The following is a 20962-nucleotide window of genomic DNA, read 5'->3' as shown; positions in this document are numbered from 1 at the left end:
TCGAAGATCAAATGTAGGTGCAATATTCTCGGGCCAAAAAAACAATACAAGGCGCTTACACAAGTCGCCATTGTAGTTACTCCTTTTACGCTGCAGAACACGGCAATTTCGTGTTGCACGATGTCGGGCCGAGTCGAAACCTAGTTCAAAACGTGAATCGACCACACCAATGCCCACATTTACATTCGTGCCTGCTTTTTGTCTCCCACTTCTCACGTTGTCAACCACGCACTGCTGCTTCCCATTTCGATGTCAACTGCTCCCTGACGGCACATCAGTACTTTGGGTCTCCATAGGGTGCTGATCCGTCTGACAGCAATCCGTAACCTACTTCTTGTTTTCATGTATAGTTGACTTTCCAAACGGCGACCCTACCTGACCAACCAACGACCATTCCCTCTTCATTTTCCATTTATACGGTTGATGTCGCAGACGACGCAACTCTTTCAGTGGACCCCATCGTCACAAGGCGACAACGATATTCGCCGCTGGACAACGGCCAGAAGCGTGCGCCAGCCACTGAAGACGCTCTCGCCGTTAGATAGGGCCACTGAATGTTGGAGCTGCGGTGGCACAACTACAACGACTTCTAAAGAAAAAAAAAAAAAGAGACAGAGAGTTATGATAACGTAATTTACGACGACTTCACCACTCACCCAATAGTGGGCAGCAACACAAGAAAGAAGCTCCAATTAACACCCCCAAACATTATCAACAGCAGCAGAAGCTCTATTAATGTGTTATACTGCCACCAATTACGACCTTCTGCTACTTCTGCTGCTACCCTACCACCCTGCCACCGTCTCTATATGGTCATACCTGGCTGGCCTGCGACCGAACGCCTTTAGCTGAGCGATCGTCGTCGTTGACGTTGGCACGGAGGATGGGAAAATGGTCGAGGCGGCATGTGGTTCTCTGCGTGAGAGCACATTAGGAACTATTTCCTGTTGATGAGTTCGTGGCACGCACCTCGATTCTGGGGGACCGTGGCGCACGGTAACGAGCTGTACACCACTACGCACTGCAGTTCTTGTGGCACAGGCACGGAGAGGTGTACAATGAGGCGTAACGTTGCTTCTTCAGTAGATGTCATCGCGTCGGATGGCGAAACGACTTGCGCAAGTAATGTTATTCGTTATTTATAACCGTCACTTAGAGAAATCTCTGGTATATTTTGATGGCTTACTGAATAACGAGTCGATGTTGAATGCAATGAAACGCGAGATTCGATAAGTGATCGTCCTAATATACAGTATAAATCCGTAGTCTGCCTACGAAGCATTAAGCTAGCAGCATGTAATGCGCGATGCAGTATATTCGGGATCTAAACTTGTAACAGTAACTCAACAAAAACATTTTTCCTTAGTTTCGACCCATATTTCGCTATTCTATATATATATATATATATTTTTTTTTTTCTTTTTTTAATAATTATATAAGTACAATATATATACTTGATTTTTACTGCATAAGTATAATCAAGTTACGCCAATTTACTTCGTGGGCGATAAGTTCATACCATGCAAATTGTTCACTCCCTGTGATCTACTTCTAAAGAGTGAACGAATGTAGAAGATGCAGCGATCAAGGACCAGCCACTGGCAATTGGCTCCGTAGTGGTAGTACATCTTCAGCAATAACTGCGTTTGATCAGTTGGGCGGATTCGTATTTTCGATGGCACGCTTGTCCCACTTCAGTAGTTGACTTTTCCTCGTTTTCTCTTTCTGTTTCGCCTCTCTGCGCTGTTATGTGCTGTACATCCAAGATAATTGGCCCGTGACGGCATGAGCATACGCCCAGCTAGCCACCCGTTCGACGATGCTTACTGCATTCCCCTTAGAAGTCCGTTTCATCTACCGTCGGAAATTGATGCATCATCGTTTGTTTGTCGTTTGCATTTCCGGTTCGACGCTCAGTGGCGGCGGCGATGGCAGAAAGCTTGCCTGGCCGCATTCGGTAGGGCAAACCCGTACCCTCAGATTTTTGTTCGCCTCTGTTTCGTTTTTTGGGTCGCTCTATGGCTCGAGTGGGCTCGTATTATCCAAATGACTTTTGTCTCTCCTTCTTTCTGATACTATTCAGCTGGTACGCCGTTGTGCTTACCGCGTCAGCTCAACTAGTCGGTGCTTTCAGAAGGGCAGGTGCAAGAATGGGCAGCTGCTGTCCCTCAGTAACTCCAACTCAGTTGACTAGTTGTGGGCGGCTCCGCAGAGGTGGAGACCGGCTGGCAGGAGGCTGCAAGAGTCGGCTAAACTGGGACAGGGTGAAAAACGAAGTAAGGGGGCAGATGAACCCTCAGTTGTTCTGACTCATTTCTGTTGCGAATCGGTGCGCGATTGGGTTGACGACCCCGGTTCCTGTTATCGTCGACACCCCTCTAAGCGGCGACCTATGAAAATCCTCTCTTCATACCATCCGCGTACACTCTACGACACTTTTTCCTCCGTGTTTTTCTTCTCTCCGTATGTGCACCTGGCTGTTTGTCTCTTTTGCTCTGGCACCGTTCCCACGATAGCTCGCTCGTTTCCGAGTATTGCATCGGAACGTACGGTAACGCAAAGCGAGGTCAGCTCACACGGAATCGTAGTAGCCCAAAATAGTGTAATCTCAATGGCTACGCTTGCTCTACCTATTCTAACCTGTAAACTGGTCGTCAGTGTTCGACTACCTGTTTGTGTATGGCGTTTTGTCTTCTCGTTTGATTGCTCTCCACGAAGCTTTCTACATAGAGGTAAATGCGTCTGGTCACTGTGTCCAAAAACAATCTGTTGTGTTTCTGCGCTTTCTCTAAACAACCGCAAAGGCAAGGCTAGCGGCACCACACGACCAGTAGGCCAACGGTCGGCCCGCGCTATTTTCCTTCCCATCGACGATTGTGTTCGTCGGCCTATTGGTTTGGCCTATTATATCCATGTGTTTGCAATAGCTGTTATGCTTCAGTTCGGGAACGCAACTCTCAACCGTCTTTGGAACGTGCTGTGCATTACTACGTTTCGATACTTACTTAGTAATCATTATTCATTCGACTCGTGGACCGACGGGGGACGCGGTCACCCGAAGGGCATGTCTTGCTCTCGCGCATGTTACGGGATGATGACGACAACAACAGCAACAATGAGAGGAAGAACAAACGAAAGGAAGCAAAACAGGGTAGAACGGAAAAACCGGGGATATACGCATCTTTCTGTATTTGCATCACTTGTAGTATTTTGGTTTGCCGTATGGTTCCTTTACCGAATCTCTACGATTGGTTACGCCAAAAGTTACCCTATCGTTTTCGCTTTGCGACGTTTCTTCTTCGACTATAATCCTATTTCAGAAGTTTACTATTTTTACTTGTCTACTGGTCGGATAGGCAAGCTGCGTGGCGTAATCTAGCAAACTCGATTCGTCACTCGTTGCTTCGTAACACTTATTTTTGTGCAAATAAGTTTCTTTCTTACTTTATGGCTTACTTTATGGACGATAATTAGTACTACAACGACAGATACTACTACTATTATTATTAATATTACTAGCCGACCAGTCCGAATTTACCCTTTTCGTGTTATTATTCAATATCACTATTATACTATATGTTTCTGTGGGTGAGTGAATGCTAATATACTTTTGCCATATTCATACTAGTTCATGCATGATACGTGCACTCGGCCGTAATCGACAATGTCGTTCTAGCCGCTGGCTTTCACGTGCCGCTCCTTTCCGGCGTTCACATTGTCAGCGTCATCAGGTGTCCACCATCTCGAGGGCTTACGCTTCGATTCCGCCCATTGCGCAAATGCGAGGTGGCAGCCACAATGAAGCAGCGCTGGGGACAGCCTTCATGCCTTCGCTAATCTTCACCCATCCCAGGGCCGGGTCCTGGCTGGCCGTCGTGTTCGTTGCACTACACGCATGGTTCACTTCTTTTACCGTGTCGCCCCGGGAACTGCCGTACTACTAAACACTTCTTGTCTCTCTCTATCCCTCTCGCTCTCTTCTACACATTCTCCCTATCTGGCCATATCGTAACGTCGTAGCGTGCATATATGTATAGGGCGCGTCGAAGTATGTATGCATGTACAAGACGCGAGTCTGTTTTTCTGGCCTTGACCTGCTAATTCATCCATTAGACGTCGGTGAGGTGAAAATCCGCATGGGGTCCGCCTCAAAAGCCAGTGGCTCCTCCGAGGCGGCGGTTAAAAGGAATTACTGGCCGGACAAATTCGCTCAATTATAAAAAGGTACCATAATTTAGATACCGAAAAATAGACATTTCACATTGTTTAGTACAAGTTAGCTCTCTGCACCGGTTTAAGGATATGGGTATCGAGAGAGTTGCTTGAACTTCAGGGTTTTTTTTTGCCATGTCATGCTTTAGGATGACCTGTTGCTCAATACTTTTGGGAGGGAACTTTCTTAAGTAACTCATAGCAGTTTCAGCAGCTGCTGCAGGTCTCCAGCGCTACTGTTATCGCGCACTTACTTATGTAACCCTATGGGAGCAGAGGGCCCAAGGTAGTCTGACAGTTGACAAGAGTAGGTAATTTCAATAGAAGAGGACTATAAGTAAAAGCTCTTTATATTCAAAGAAAGAAAAATATTTGTCGTTTCACAGTTTCAGTAGCACAGAGCGGTTATTCGTAGCTCAGTTCTTCGGCGCATGTGTCTTTTGATATTACTATAGCCGCTAGACCGCTTCGCAAACAGCGAAACCGTCTGGCTTACGTGGGCATACAACCCGTAAAATTTATATGTACGAGTTACGTGGCGATGTATCTATTTAGTTGAGATTTGTGCTCACCAATGTTATATTTAATAGATTTCGCTGCTTTATTAAAATTATACAGACTAAATATAACGAGTTAGGTGTGTTCTTTTTTCACGATTGCCAGAAAGCTCTCCCAATGCTCTTTCGTCCCAACGCTGCAGTGGCCATAGAAATCGCAGTTACTGCACGTTCAGCTATACATAAACAATGTACGACGAAACAAAAGCGGACACAAAAAAATCTGTGCCGGAAGGTTGATGATCTGTATTAATGTCTACAGTAACGTACGTAGATACGACGTCCCCACTGTATTACAGATAAAAATTACTACCATAATTAATTGTTTTTCTCGAGTAATTACCAATCTTTCGTCTTTACTTATTGATTTTTAGAGTGTAAACATACCTGAGTTCGATTTCAAATCAACATCTCGACTTTAATTTACCGCTTTTTAAACCACCACAGAAACCCTATTTCACCTACATACGCTGCATTTTTAGACTGCCATAAGTCCCATTTGCAGGAGAGGCCTTCGGGCCTGCAAGCCGGTGACTGCAAAACTCTTATGACTAAACGGTACGAGCAGGAAAGACTTTGATGTAGAATGAATAGACACTTGCAGACGGGTACGAGATACGCTTTGATAAATGCATCCATTGGTGTTTCGTGAGGTGTAGGTGTTCCACGTCTTACGCTGTTATCAGGAGGGACGGTCAGGTTTCGCTAATATGCAACACCTGCGTGGATAAGGGCGCTTCGTTTTGTACCGCCACTGGGTTTGCTTTCGTCCGAAAAACTACAAGCTAATCATGGCGTAGAGCCTTTTTTACATGTTGTACAGGTCGTTCATCCATATTTTGTTTGGAGTGCATGGCTGCATCGAATTACCACATATTCAGACAATATCGCTGCGCCTGTTAATGTCAAATATAGCAGTTTTTTCATTGATGCATCCTTACGACTTATCTCACATCCACATAACTCTCACGTTTTAAGTAGATAGAATCAATGGAACATGTTTGACTTGCCATCGCATACAAATCATATCTTCAACTGCTTTGAATACAGTGCTTATTACTGTTATTGTATGAGCTTCAAAAAGTACCACTTTACTCGTCGGGACAAAGAGCAGTTGTGCCGACGTTGCGTTTGTTGAAGCGTGAGTAAATCTACATACATAGGCACGGTAGGTAATCGAATCGATGCATAGCCGTTCGTTGCGACAAGCGGGTCACGTGCACAAACTTGCCGGGTTACTTTAAAATGTCCTGACTGTACTACGTGCAGGGACAGGCAAACGGGTCAATGCACGTTTCGGTTAGTCTGGTAAGAAAACCGGAGCCGTGATAATCTGCGTAAAGCTGTAACCGAAAAACAAACTAAGTGCTCGGTATATAAAATGAGAACCCTTTTAGCTTGCCGATCCACCACTTCGAAAATCGCTGGCAGAGCAGTACCTGTTAGGCTTGGCTGGGTTAGTCTGTAACCGGCGAACACAGCCCTTCTTCAACTATGAAGTCGACACTGGCACCCCTCGCTAGATCTGCTTCCGCAAGCTACAGGCAGACTCCTCGTCCGAACCACCCCATCACTATTCGAGCAGGAAGAAACGAGCGAACGGGCTACTACCGAAAGGCAGGTCGATGGACAAGCAGCCTTCCGTTAAGTACGTATATGAGACGATTCTTTTTGATGTGGATATATTCTATGTGAGAGTGCGTCTACGGCTGTCTGGCCGAGCGCCTCCTACTTACATGGCTGAAAGTAAAAGCACTGAGGGCATAGGAGGAAGACTCAGGATAGGCAGAGTGGCAGCATGTAGGACTATACAGCGAAGGCCATGCTGCCGCTGCTGCCGGTGATGGTGCTGGTGGTAGAGGCAGACACAACAGTCAAAAGCGTTCGACAGAACGGCAACGAACGAAGGAACGGTACGCGTCGTCTCAATGGATGCCGTCCGTACTCTTAGCGATGCGCTCTCGTTCAATTCCCTCTTTCCTTCTATGGAACACTGCAGCCGAACATCCAAGCCAGCTAAGTTGGTCGACCATTTCTTCTTCAGTAGCCCATCGCCTTCCCGTTCCAACAAACCCCTTTTCGTATATCCACAATCCCCTCTTTTTCGCCCCATACTAAACCCCTGCCCTTTGCCTTCCAGTCCTATTCTCTGCGGCCATACCGTCCGAACGAAAATCTTCCCGCACGAAGCAGCATGGCCGTGGTCATGGACAGGTGTCACGCTAACAATGCGCTTGTAAAGCCAATTTACAATTCGCCTCCCCCACCCTTTTGAGAGCTAGAGGCTACCCCCGCCTCTGCTGGCCCTCCAGTGTCATCTCTGTCAAGCCTCATCCTCCTCTCGGTTGCCTGGCTCTCAGTAGAGCTCGCGTTGCCTCTTCTCCACCTTCAGAGGATCCCGCATTATGTCGAAGGCACGCCAGCAAGCTCGGCCGAGTCAGTCAACGTTAGGTTTTGCATTGAGGACACATCGGGCGTTTGCCGTGGAGAAACAGTAGCAGCTCCGCCTGCGACAAAGCAGAAGCTGATGGCATTGCGGGCGCACGGCTGACTGATGAAAGGTGACACGTAGCGAGCACCGCATGTTGACTGGCTGTATGACGATAGGGTTATAGCGGTTGGCGACAAAACAACACAATGACGCCGGACCGCCTGCTGTAATTCTCTGCCTATAAACACATAGAAGGACAGCGGACAAGGATGGACAGGCAGGCAGGCCCAAAATCAAATGGACCTTGGCTATCGTAGTCGCTGAGCGTCAGGCTTTGCCACGAACGCGGGTATTGCAATGTTTTCTATAATATTATAGAAATTGCAATATTTCTATAATAAGTGCAAAGGTTTGATTTCAATTTTATAAATCGGCAAGTTTCAGTCCCTGAAATATGAATGCATTTGTTAAGAGATTCATTATTAGTTGATGTTGAATAATAGTGTTAACTTCTTATGTTGATTAATATCAACTTAGAGAAAAGTGTTTTTGTCTGTTCACGAGCAACATGCAAACATGTGCACTTGATAAGACAATAGCTTAAGCTTGTCTTTTACATTGGCCTCGTATAAACCTGTATTTGTATTAGGACAATTCGCGGTCTAACTTGCACCCTTCAATCAGTGATATGCTTAATATAGATTTCTTACTGATAGTTAACGAATAGTCCCTTTTGCGGAGAAACTCAAGCTGAAGATGGATACGGTTCTGCCCGTAGGCTAGTTTTGTTGTGGTGCTTATTTACAATAGAAATGACCTACACAGAATAATGGCTTTAGTTTAAGACGCCCTGGTACAACAACAATTACGTTAAACTGTACCATAGTAATTTAAGCAAAATCTCTATAACAGCAATTGACAATTATAACTGATCTAGGTCCAACCTGAACCACAAAATGAACAATCTACAGCTGTAGGAATCAAACGATCATTCCAACAACCGGTTTCATCTACTTTTCAAATGCCTGTATACAACACAGACTGATAACAACATAGTGATTAAAAAAAAAATATATATATATATATATATACATGACTACAAAATAATTTTGTTATCACTTATAAGTTCAGCACCAGTAACCGCCTGTGTCCATAAAGGCAAACACCTTCAAACACACAACAATGCTTGTCTAACAATATACAGCCTCAGTTACCAGGGTTATCGAGACCTCTTTCTTAATATCACCCCTACTGCCCGCAATCCGTCTTTACGTGCGTCTCTTATACTCATTTATAGAGTTTAAGGTATATCATTTGGCGGACGTCGGCGGTATTTTTTTGTAGGCAGGCTAATCGCTTAGTCGTCCCTCTGTGTTCTGTCCTTTTCGACCCGGCTCTCATTTGCTTTTCAGTAAACTTCGCCAGCGCCTGCTTTCACCCCCTACAGTCCGGACAGATTTCCTGTCCATCGAAATTCTGCCTCCTCAAGAACTCAGCCCGCCAAAGTGCTCCCCGTCGGTCCATATGGAGTCCAACTTCTACGCGACGACAACAGCTATGGCAACGGGAATCTTGGGTCTCGTCAACCCTTAAGCCTCTGGCCTCTGGCCTCAAATCGCCGAAGCACCAAACAGAGATGGCCGCCTCAGAGATCTGATGCGGGCCTACTGCGCAATTTGCCCCTTTTATCCCGTCCCTCTCCTAGCGAACCCCATCATCCCAATTGAGCCCCCGACCCCTTTCCGTAGCCCCAACCCAACATGATTCCCGACTCGCTTCCTTTTTCGGTCCATCCCCATTAAGTGGGTTGTCTTGAACGATCCAGAAGAGGGCAGCACAAGAGAAAGCTGAGTGGAAATGAGAGAGAGACCACTAGCAGGAAACACTAGCCAAAGCCAGAGCAAGCCAGTAACGATGATCGTATCGCAGTCAATTGTCGCTTTCCGAGTTTCTTTTTGTTATCTTTCCTACTATGCGAATTTCTCTTTCTACCAGCTCGCTCCCTAACTGTCCTCATCCTCAGAAGCTTGGCCATCACTGAACGGCCAACTGAAACTTTTCAGTCTGAACGGAATCTGAGAAAGGGAAGAGCAGTGAGGCGCTTTTTGAAGTGGCGGGAAACGAGGAACCGCGTTGAACGGAGGATGATGGTTCGTCGTTTTTGCCGCAGAGATCTATATTTGCGAGTGGCGCCGACCGACCAACCGATTACGATCTCACAGGCAATCCTGCGCGCAGGGTTCGGCATCGGCGAAAGTACCGAACTGCTCAAGCGACCAGCTGAGTACTGCGCAGAAAGCAATGCTTCTCGCACAGGTTTCCCGCACGCTTGACAGCAGCCACGGCTTTGACAGCTCCGGCAAGGGAAACAGAGAACGCTGTGAGTCCGAATGCACTCCTGACGGTCCTATAGCAGCTACATCTTCTGAAGAAATCGCCACCAAGAGGGCGAGCAAGAAGCACGAGACCACCCAGGTCGCCCAGTCGCAGAGGAAAGAGCGAACCCCTGTCGATTTTGAGTTAATCGAAAAATCAATGTTAGTTTTTCACCCCCTCCCTGGCTCCGTCCAGCTCTTAAACCTCTATCGACCTCTATTTTTCTCTCTCCCTTTGCCCCGGTCTTCTTACGTTCGCCCGTTTCGCTGTTACTCTTAGCTGTGCCCTTATCCCCTGATCCTTCCCTTCGCTCCCTGTCTTTGAAGTCTTTGGCTGTGATTTCGATATATTTCTCAAACGGTCCAAAGAGACATAAAGGATTTTGCTGATCCGAGGCTGTATTATGAGAAGCACCGAGACAGAAAATGGTGCCGATAATGATGTGGAGACAAGATGGCTTTAGATTTAAAAAATACGTACATATATTGATTTAACTTCCATACACATGATGTTTCAAAGGGAAAGCGGTACATAAGTGTTTTCACCTATGGAAGTTCAACCCCCGCTAATGCTGGGATACTGCACATGATTTATAAATAGTAAACACGACGTTACGTAAACAGCGACGAACGTTAAGTTAACATGAATACTACTAAAACCGCGTAACTAACTCCAGGAACTGCTTGAAAATTAACCGGGCTAGCGGAGATTACTCCAACCAGGGAGCCAAATCTATTCAGCAAAGTTTTTGCTAAAATTTTGGTGTTTCTTTTAGCTATCGAGTTGAATAGGAACATGTCCAGTATTTCATAATTTCGTAAAGTTCTATTAGGAGATTTGAAGGATTTCTCCTTTAACCTTCTTCTATAGCCAGTCAATATTGAATGACTCTGCTCCTCATCCATCGCCCAAAGATATTATGAAGGCAGGTTATCATGATTCTTCCAAGGAGTTCTGGAGACTTTTGGTTTCAAATGGCTGGAAAATTCTCCAAACAAAATAAAAACAATAATGTTAAGTGGATTTTGCTCTGCTACAAACCTATCCTTAATCGTTATAAGTTATCACGTAGTGGTATCAGACTTTTTTCTAGCTGATCATTGGGTTTAGGGACGTCAACGCACGCTTTGAGCAAGACATTTTTTTTAGTGCCGAGACGTGTCTATTCACAGACTACGGATAATAATCAAATTTTTGCAACAGATCACCTGATGGCTAGGTAGTCTGTGAAGGTATCAGTGTATAACAGGTTTGCATCTTACGTAGTTGCGTATCTACGGCATATAATCTGACGGCTGGTTGCTGTAAATATGAATTTCGATATTTCATTACTAGATAATCTTCCACTTACTACTTGAGCAGTTTATTAATTGTATTACCTTTCTATTCTTAAATCTAAGGGAAAGAACCGCGCAACAAACCGGTATTGTGGTTCAGTGTTTTTGTTTGACCTGATATTATGTCCAAGTAACTAATTCAACCCTTAATACAGAATTAGATAGATGATCACGAAATTATTTACGACTAGCTAAGGCAGCTGGTAGGACTACGGTTTTCACCCCAATCTACGGAATGAAGGAAATAGAAGAAGGTAGGGATACGAACGCTAGTTCCACCCTATTGCTTGCAGCTGATTTAAATAATATTATACTTGTTAATAAAAACTTATTTTTGCCACTTTTATTTCAACTTTAATAATAATCAATCAATATTCTGATACTAAATATATATATATATATATATATACATATATTCAGTATCAGAATATTGGTTGATTAACAATATTCGCTACAAGCAAGCTATGTTTTATCTTACGCCGTGTGTTCGATAAGTTAAGCCACTCGCTACGCTGGATTCGGCTGGAACGGCCAGTAATTCCAGTGCAGATAGCAGTTACTTAAAGTAAAAGAGCTTAAAATGAAAAACAACTATTTTTCATCATGTAGTTAATGTCTCTCTATGCATCCTTTTTAAATTAAGAAGGACCCTTGCAGGACAACAATCGCCAGGTTCTAGATCCTAGTTCTATGCGATGAGTCGCAGTTATTATATATTGTTATAACTTCACTTGCTTGAATCGAAATGAGATCGCATGTTTGAGCGAACTTTCATAACATTGTGCATACATCAATCGACATAAAAGTGTTTGTAATTAAGGAAGGTCTACAGAGGTTGTTGGAGGATGAGCTTTTAAAAATTGTTTTTTTTTTTTTAATTATTTAAAATTTACCTTTTGTGACAGAAGGCTTTTTACATAACGACAGCTTCTTATTATTTAATTCTATCATAAATAGATCGCAGAGTGAGACCAACAAGGAACATCAGTACAATAATAAGATGACCGTTGCGAAATTAACCTATTGTAAGATAAATATGAATTGAAATAGGCCCCGAACGAAATCCGTTGGTGCAGGCACGATTTCATAAACAGGCTAATTGAAAAATCACAACAAATAGGAGTCCGTGTTTATCCTACTACAATACTTTCACATGGCCTGTATATAAATCCTGAACGTTCGAAGACTTTATATAAATTTGTACGTGAATTTCTGTCGGATAAAAATAGCCCATTCGTTCGATCAGAGATCTCCTAGAAGCATTAGGCTGCTTGAAGAAGTGTGGTCTCTTACTTAAGTTAGTTGGCGTCATACATCGGAAATGTGCGAAATACCAATAATAATTTAAATTAAATTTACCTGATTAAGGGAATGATTTTCAGTAAAAATTGTCTCCTTGGCGATAATGTTTCACCCACAGGTCTCGGGATACGTTTGAGTATTTGAATTGTTAACGTAATGTAAGGTAATCAATGAACTTCTTGTTCAGTTAGAGCCGATAGATGGTCCTGGGCTAGATAACAAGTCACAATTTAGAATCTGCAGGCTAAGTTATCGTCTTGAAATAACAAAACATTTCGGTTGAAAATGAAACGGTCGTTACCTTTTCGGCATTGTGACATGATCTCGTTATGCTGCAGGATAGCCAAAGTGATCAGTGGCTTTCTAATTGCTCATGTATATTAGAAGATTCTTGTAAATAATTTAGGCATTTGCTTGATAAGCGTAACATAGTTTGTAACAGTATATTCTGATGCCCCTTTTTACTGCTACTGGACATGATACTGGTTCGGCTACCAGCTAATAAATAAGGTTCCTTCTTTACGATCCTTTAGAACTTTCTTGTCTGATTGCTCTATTTTGTGACTATAGAGAAAAGGTTGCAATTAGTGAACCCAGCAGACTTTAGTAAATCTCATAAAAAGCTCTTGGTGTCTTCAAAATTTACTGATGCTTTCAACTATGCCTGTCAATTGTCTACTGCGGGTAGTTGCTAACTAGCGACGATTACTGTTGTTACATATATTGCTATTACTTATATAAAAAGGACAAAATCATGCTATCGTTGAACGTCTATAAACGGCAGAAAAAATGGGCATGGTCGGATGTAAATCAAATCGAAATATCTGGTCATCTAAGCGATTAAGCAATATAGGTAACCAGTACGTCCGTTAATGTATTTCCTCTAAAAACAACACCGCATATTTCGGCTTACTCCAACACGTTTCGTGACTCCCGCTTGTAAGTAGTACATTCCTAATATTTTTATCTCCTGATTATCAGAAGATAACGAGAGAACTTACGAGAGAACGAGAGAAGCTACTTGCAGCTTGCTACTCATTGTTGGATATAAGTTATTAGGTTTTTTTGGAAAATAGTAACTTTGACACATGGTGAAATTGTGCCGCAACTCTTAGTCGTACACCTTTGATCAATGTTAGTTCAGCGCTAAAACATGACGCCAGTCAGACGTTTTTTAAACGAGTTCGAGTAATGCCCTCATAAATTCATTTGGCAATACTATATATTTGGCCTACAGATTTATGGAATGCTCGAACACGTGATGTTACTAGACACACACATAGCAGCATTGTTACTGGAAATAGCGATTGAAATAAATACGCTACCGCTCATTGTGGGCTTGTTTCATCAGTGCATCGTCTTGAAGGCGATAGAACACCTTTATTAGTTAATGGTCGCGAACGCGGCAGCGATTGACTACCATTAAGCTCACAAAATCACAATGGCAACACAGAATTCGTTGAGCCTCGTCAATGACTGGGTCGCCATAAAGTGGTCGAGTTTTTGCCACGTAGTTCGCCGGCGGGGTCCTTCGATCGAAGGAACACAATCCGCCGATCCCGTCAAACGCACAATAGTCTCATGGTACGGCCCGATGTCCGTTGGGGACATCAGGTCGTCAAATGAAAAAAAAAACTGATCTTATGGAATTGTTATTCTTTCGATTTTTAGCCAATTTCGCATTAACTATCCCGATAGTTTTATGCTTCCTGTGTTTTTGTCGAATTACCTGCTTGATACAAACGCTATTCGAGTTTTTTGAAAGATTTAGCACGCGTGTTAAATTCAACACTCGAACGGAAGGCATCAAACGCAACTTGAAAATCTGTTATGGTCATACGAACCATATATCGACTTTGGTGCTCTACCTCGATCGGTAAAGGCTTCAATCGTAGACATTCAGCATGAAAGATTAGGAAGCAACGCCAGATCTAGTTAGGAAGCCTGCTGCGATAAGCCTCTGCAACGACTTATTTTAGCCAGGCATATATGGCTAAGTACAAAAGATCAAAGCACAAAGAAAAAAAGGAACGTTTATAACCTATATTTATATTTATAAGCACGACATTGAGCAAGCAACGTCTGGTACGTAAAATCTGTTCGGAAAGGGCTAAAGCGGTGGTTGGGATTAGTCAGACGTTTCAAGTAGATTTCTTCAATGTGTCTAAACGCCGCAATTTAACAAACAGGTATATTTAAGTTATTTAATTGCCATCTCAGTATTCTGTATCACATTTGCCTTAGTTACGTGAAATTATGCCTCGAAGGATCTAAAACCAGAATGATATAGTAGATTTGCTAGTGCCTTCGATATAATGCTAGATATAATCATCTTCAGCGCATTTCTTCTTTTTTTACAGTTTACCCCATGAACATGCAAAAGATTCTTACTTGGGTCATTGATTAAACAGGTCGTGAGTGACTGGTCACACTGTGGGGTTTTCGGGTAGACACAGTACCCCATTGAGCATATGTTACCCCAGAGAATATGCGCGTATAAACATTTGGTCTTAGTGGAATTGGATGCTCCTACATAAAATTATTTTATGTAGGTCATTGGTAGTTTCCAAAGTACAGCATAGCCTTCGCGAGCACCTCTTTGTGAAATGCAATATCAATCGAGTATAGGGGAATTCTATAAAACTACTTTGTTTACGTTGTTCGCGTAACAACTACTACTGCTTCTAATGTCCATCTTTCTCCTTCTGCTAGAGAAAGACGCCTACGACCATTTCCTCGACCCGAGATTGTATACGGTGTTTTTCTCGATTTGTATCGGGAATTCGATTCACGCACGCGCGTATTTTAGTTCTCTCCATGGCCACGTTACTTCGGAAATTATTATTATAGTTACATTGTTTACCGTGCTTTGAATTTCTTCTCCTAAATATTTTACGTATACTTTTATCTTGATCACAGCGATATAGAAGCCAATCTATACACTCTATATCTATGCGGGAACTAAGGACAGTTTCTGAAAAAATACTATATATAAAAAGATAGGTGGCACAATAAACGATATGTCACGATTATTTGACGGTTATAGTAAAGTGCGGACATACACGCATATTGAAGCTATCAAGCGAAAAGGCTATAGCATAGGTAGGCGAACATCGGACATACAAAATCAGCATCTATGCCTACCGTCGCATACTTACAGCCAGCAGCCTCGTCAAGCGAGTCTTGCACTGCAGATCTGCACTCAATGTCCGTATTGTCGTTCCATATTAATGATACACATCTGTAAGACCAAACTTAGAATAACGCCGATACCTTCAGTTTGTTCAGTGACCCATCACCCACTTCCAACGTTGCCGGTGAAAAAAGTTTGACAAGACAGCGAAAGCTAAGTAAATTGTAATTGTGTAGTTCCCGCTGTAGATATCGATCCTACCTAGATCCCGTAACACTATTGGTTTCTATGGCCAGTAAGGCTGCCGTTGTAGGAGTCCGTGTGACGACACAACACTTGTTACTTCAGCAATTGCTGGCGTCACTTCCAGTGATCGATAACGGTACGGCAGCAGCTCGCGGTATGCTGGCACCGCGCACTGGTCATAGAAACCGAAATCAAGCGGCAACTACTTCGGCCAGCGACAGGCAAAAAACCTCCCAATGGAAGAGAGCGGGAAAAAACAGAAGCGATGTTAGCGATGCGCGACGTCCACGAGCAGTAGAACCGGTAGCTGGCGCCGCCACTACCGTAGGCAGTAGTAGCGTTACATTTTCGTCTCTTTTATATGCCCATGTGACTGCCATGGCAGCAATCTGGAGGCTTTTAAGAGGGCTGGGGGCAACGGACGACACTTTTAAAAGACCGTCACTGAAGCTGAGCAGGACCAATCAGTCACATGGCGGGCAGCTGAAGTCTTACCGCAGTCGCACCCAGCCTTTGCCAAACGTCGGCGAAATGGTGAGTGGCTACGGGCACCTCCCGTTTTGTCCACGGCCCACTTGGCCTGATTTGGTTCGTCTTGGCCTGGCTTTAGTCCAGTCTGATCTGCTCCTACTTTGCTTTCCTTGTCCAATCTCAAATCCCAATTACGTGAAAATCCTTTAGAAAGCCCAAGCAGGAGCCTGAGCCTAACTCGTCTCTTCTAACGGAGCCCCAGAGCTGGTGAGTACCCAGCAAATCGGCTGATTCCCAATAGGAGGAACAGTACATCGACGAAGGAGTGTTACGGGGTGATCCAAAAGCGCTGAAGAAAGTGTGCCATTAAGGCATTCGGTGACTGCAGGCAACATTACAACGTTCGCAAGCGTATCAACAAGCCGTCCGAAATAAGCACGTCTTTACCCCTGTCTTGCCCATTCGCACTGCAATAGACGACGGCACATCAGAGACGATGGGCGACTGAAAAATTAACAATTTCCCAGTGGGTACCATGCTTAAGATTGACCGCATCTAATAGCAGGAAGCAAAAGAGCAGCCGTTTTTTGACAGTACTAAAAAAAAAAAGAATGAATGATTGCCATGAAAGTGAGAGAGATTTTCTACCTCTGTTCTTATCGATATTGTTAATCAAAATTGTGTGACTTCTAGCATTGTGTCACGTGTAGTGTATAGCCAATTTATTGTTTCAGCTAATTTTTGATCGAAAGCATTATCATATCGAAACGAGAAGGCAGCCAACAACTAACACCAGCTATTTTTACCTGTTTTTACCCTTTGATTTTGTGCATCTGCGTGTGTGTGTTTGTGCTGTATGTTCAAATTTTTATTACATGTTCGGGGTCTTATTGTGTATGCTCGATTCGTTGTTATCTACAGAAGCGTGCCCAATCCTGGGGCTTGCTGACGCTCGGGACACTTCTATCGGTGCAATGCGATCCGCCAACAATGTTGGCATTCACAACCTCAGCCGAGGATTTAGCTCTTCTCACATCGTCGGAAGCCGCATTTGCAGCTGCCATCGACGCGGAGCTTATGTCTGCGGCCTCGAGTCGAGACTACGACAGTGTTGAGAATATGCGCGGCACGCTCGAACCAGATTTCGGAAACGGTTTCGGCCTTGGATACGGCGACCGACCCGCAGTAAGCAACAATTATGATTATGGTAGTGGTCAAGGTGGAGACAATGACAGCCCAAAGGGGCCGTACGGGGCCAGTATCCAGGGTAGCTATATTGAGGACCATGAATATGGCAGGAAAAATGAGATAGGTCACGATGAAGCAGGCCATCAACGTAACGATGGCGAAAAAGGTGGATATGGGCGACACATGGCAGGTAGAAGCCACATTCAGCGTCACACTTTTAATAGCCATAGACCTACAAGGGAGAGGAGCTATGAACGCAACTATCGACCACAGCGGCTTAGAGCTAGTGGACAGTACCCGCGGTATGTTATGAAGCTATTCTAAGGAACAGAATACTTTAAACAGTGATACGAGCGTGTCGATTTAAAGGTGCTACATTTTCAATTCTTCTTTCTAATAAAGAATAGAACACCACTTAGAGAGCAGCTGAATATTAAGGCGTCGAGTTAAAACCTAATTCATCTACTAACTTTTAAGAGTGACTCATTTATATATAAGAGAAAATAAGCGCACTAAGAAATGTTCTATTAAAGGCTAAATTTGTGGTCAACTACCGGTTCTGTGTCGAGCCGCTGACATCTTTCATAGATAATGAAGACCAATGTGGTCTTAATAATAATAATGATACTAATAATGTTACATAGGGTTTTATTCTAATCAATATTGTCCAGATATGTTTGTCTTGTCGTTGCGATTTTTTTTTACCTTCATTTTGCCTAACAGACAGGAGTACAGTAAAGAGAGTGGTTTTACTTACGAGAAAGTCTACCCCGAAAAAATAATGTCTCGAAGCTACAAAAAGGACTACCGGCGTCCACATAACGGCAATCACCCAGTCGAGTGGCGCAGTGGACGCGACCAGAGCTACGGTTACTCAAATCGGGCTGAGAAAAATTACACACCTCGACCGATTTTTCGCGAGTCAGTCAATCTTACTTAATCATTTATAAATGCCATATGTTCTAGTCTACCTAAGCGTTAGCTACAATTTTTAGGGCTGTCTGATCAACCTAGAAAAGCAAATATGGCATAAGATAAAGAACTATTTAGATTTGTCGTCGTTTTAAAGATCAATCACTCCCATAATCCGACTTGGTCTTGTGTAGTTTACATCTTGGTGTATTATATTACAATGTAGATATTAGGTCCATTGGTCGTTTAAGCCTTGAAGCATGAATGCGTGCGAAACCAGTCGGCCTGACTGTAGATCTAAACCCAGCGTTCTACCATCTACCATCAGGTGACGTAAAGCCATGATAAGTTTACGCATAGGATGAATAGTCTATATTAACAATACGGTTTATGATATTATTTTGCCAAATTTAAGGAATTACAGAGTTACTAATAGTAGAGTCTGTTCAACACGGTTTACGTATGGAACATATATTCATGTGTCCTTCACATGTTAGAAGTTAATCTATAGCATGATCACGTCGCATCGGTACGGTAGGACATGTCTTTGAAACGCTTATATCTTGATTTTAGTTATAGCTTCAACTCCAAAGGGAATATAAGTGGCAATGGCGGTGACCGTGGTCGAGATTATCGAGGAAAAAAAGGCGGCAAAAGCGTAGGACATCACCGCTATGGGAGCTCTTCCGTAAAGACATATGATTATGTCGACCCAAAAGCTGGCTCCAGAACGCGACTCGTCGAATTGGTCAAGGGTAAGGAGTGATTTGGAAGTCAACCCAAGTAGGCACTAACCCTCAGTCCACGTTAAGTATAGGAAATCAATCTTTTAACAATCTAAGTTACCAATCCGTAGCAAAAAGCAACTCAACTAAGTTATGGAAACCGTCCTTAAATACAATGTACCCTGTATTAGACGCATAATACGGGGTAACTAACTTATCAATTAAAGAAGCTCGATGATTATTTCAAGTATTGCTCTTTTTAGTTCTGCTAGATAGAACGAGCTTTGTCGAAGTTCTTGAGAGACCTTTCGCAGCCGAGCTATGGCGCAGTCATGACGGTATATCTAAAACCCGCATTTTAATACGTTTCGACATAGTTCAGTCGCCCGTAAAATAGCGTGAATACGTTTAACCGTCTGTTTCTTTGTCATATCACGCTTGAACAAATATATAGGCACTGAATACAACGTTCCTATATACAACAGTAATATATCTCATGTTCTCGTAGCATGTAGCGTAGAGACACGAGCCATCCTAGCAGCGTATCTAAAAAATATTGTTTTTAATACTACGTGTTCGGGGCTTCCATGTTGTGTTATATCTAGGTCCAGGCGCGCGTGGCCTTATGGAAAAGTATCTTCAACAACCCGACGGTATCGAACGTTACATGAACGATTTTCGAAACGGAGCTTCATCGCTCTAGAGCCCATCGCATGCAACAAGATTCGCGAATGATGACGATGATCTTTGCCGGCTTAATGCTTGGCTACATTTGAGCTAACCTGAAGTTGAAATGTGTGACTGTTAACGAAGCCATCTAGTACAGACAATAACTACAAATGATCTAGCCTATTACAGCGTTAGCCACATAAACAAATGTCGATTCGAATCAAGACGAGCCGAAACGAACTTTTTAGAATCGCATCTTTGCGTATTAGCAGTGTACGCAAATCCACATGATACCAGAGGATAGCCATTGACCGGACGGAAGCGTCCGAATGTGTACAATGCACGCTTAGATAACTAAAAATTGCTTGGAAAAATAACACTTCGGTTTTCTTTTAGAATTTTACGGTCAAAAATCGTCTCCGATATATGCTGGTAGGTTGTGTTTCTTATATTTCCGCCTTCTCCCTCGACGAATCGAGGGAACTGATTCTCTCAATTTGCGAGTACGTTGTTTTGTCAATAAAATCCGTACCTACCTAATTCCTTATTGATCGTTATGGCGGGACGCGATGTGAAATTTCTCTAAAAATAGCATCAGCGCCGTCAGACGACTCAACTTATATTTGTGATAAACTTTTCCTGTTTTAAATAACTTTTCAGTTTGAACGTAAAGTATTAGTTAGGTGCTGGAAATGCTATTGTCCCTTTTAGTTTGAGTCAACTGATATTAGCAGTAATATTCGCAGATGAAGGTATTGTTCTGGACTTGTCGACTACAGTCTGATTTACTACTGTTTTGTTGAAAAGCGTTTTGCCTCTCTTGATACTTACGTATGGCTGAAGCGTACGCGTTGTATTCGGACACACGAAACTGTAGACGAAGCATGAAATATGCATGCCCGGTTTCACAAAAGCGGCTCCAGATAGCTCCAGGATCGAAGAAGCCTCTTATTACCGGCTCAAGCTGAGAGATAAAGCCTTCTACACGATTTTCTCATTTAAAATGCACTAGAAATGTCTTCGATGTCGTCCATACGTCTATTATTTGAATAATCTGTAGGCAGGACTTGCAGGATCTAATTCCCATGAAAAGCTTGTATCTGTCATTAATGTGGATCATGGACCTTGAGAACGGATTACGGATAGAAGCGCGCGAATATACAGGAGAGATCATCCAACAAGTTAGTCTACAAAATGTAATTTCTTTTATAGAACATAGTAAACGATCGCGTGATTATGAAAAATATCCGTTTAAGTCTATGTTACTTGCCGTTGCTCGCATAGCTCTGCGCGTACCTGCTAATAAAAAAAAAAATGGCTCAGTCCGATAATAATTATTCAGAGGATATGCACGCAGAGCCCGAAAATTGTAACGAGGATCGTCACCTGCTCATGCTCACGGT

General features: G+C 43.2%; 1 protein-coding gene across 1 annotated transcript in view; it reads left to right on the top strand.

The window, feature by feature from the left end:
* The window catches only part of LOC111252640 (uncharacterized), a 34692-nt gene extending 13950 nt beyond the window's left edge, over window positions 1-20742 (top strand). Inside the window, exons 2-5 of the mRNA XM_086991970.1 lie at window positions 16987-17555; window positions 17977-18174; window positions 18739-18920; window positions 19496-20742. Of these exons, the coding sequence (XP_086848096.1) occupies window positions 17056-17555; window positions 17977-18174; window positions 18739-18920; window positions 19496-19593 (978 nt within the window). The 5' untranslated portion in view covers window positions 16987-17055 and the 3' untranslated portion in view covers window positions 19594-20742. The remainder of the gene's footprint in view (window positions 1-16986; window positions 17556-17976; window positions 18175-18738; window positions 18921-19495) is intronic.
* The last annotated feature ends 220 nt before the right edge of the window (window positions 20743-20962 follow it).

This window comes from Varroa destructor, unplaced genomic scaffold (assembly GCF_002443255.2).
Source record: "Varroa destructor unplaced genomic scaffold, Vdes_3.0 BEIS01000006.1, whole genome shotgun sequence".
Classification (NCBI taxonomy): Eukaryota; Metazoa; Arthropoda; class Arachnida; order Mesostigmata; family Varroidae; genus Varroa; species Varroa destructor.
This window is presented reverse-complemented; position numbering and strand designations above follow the sequence as displayed.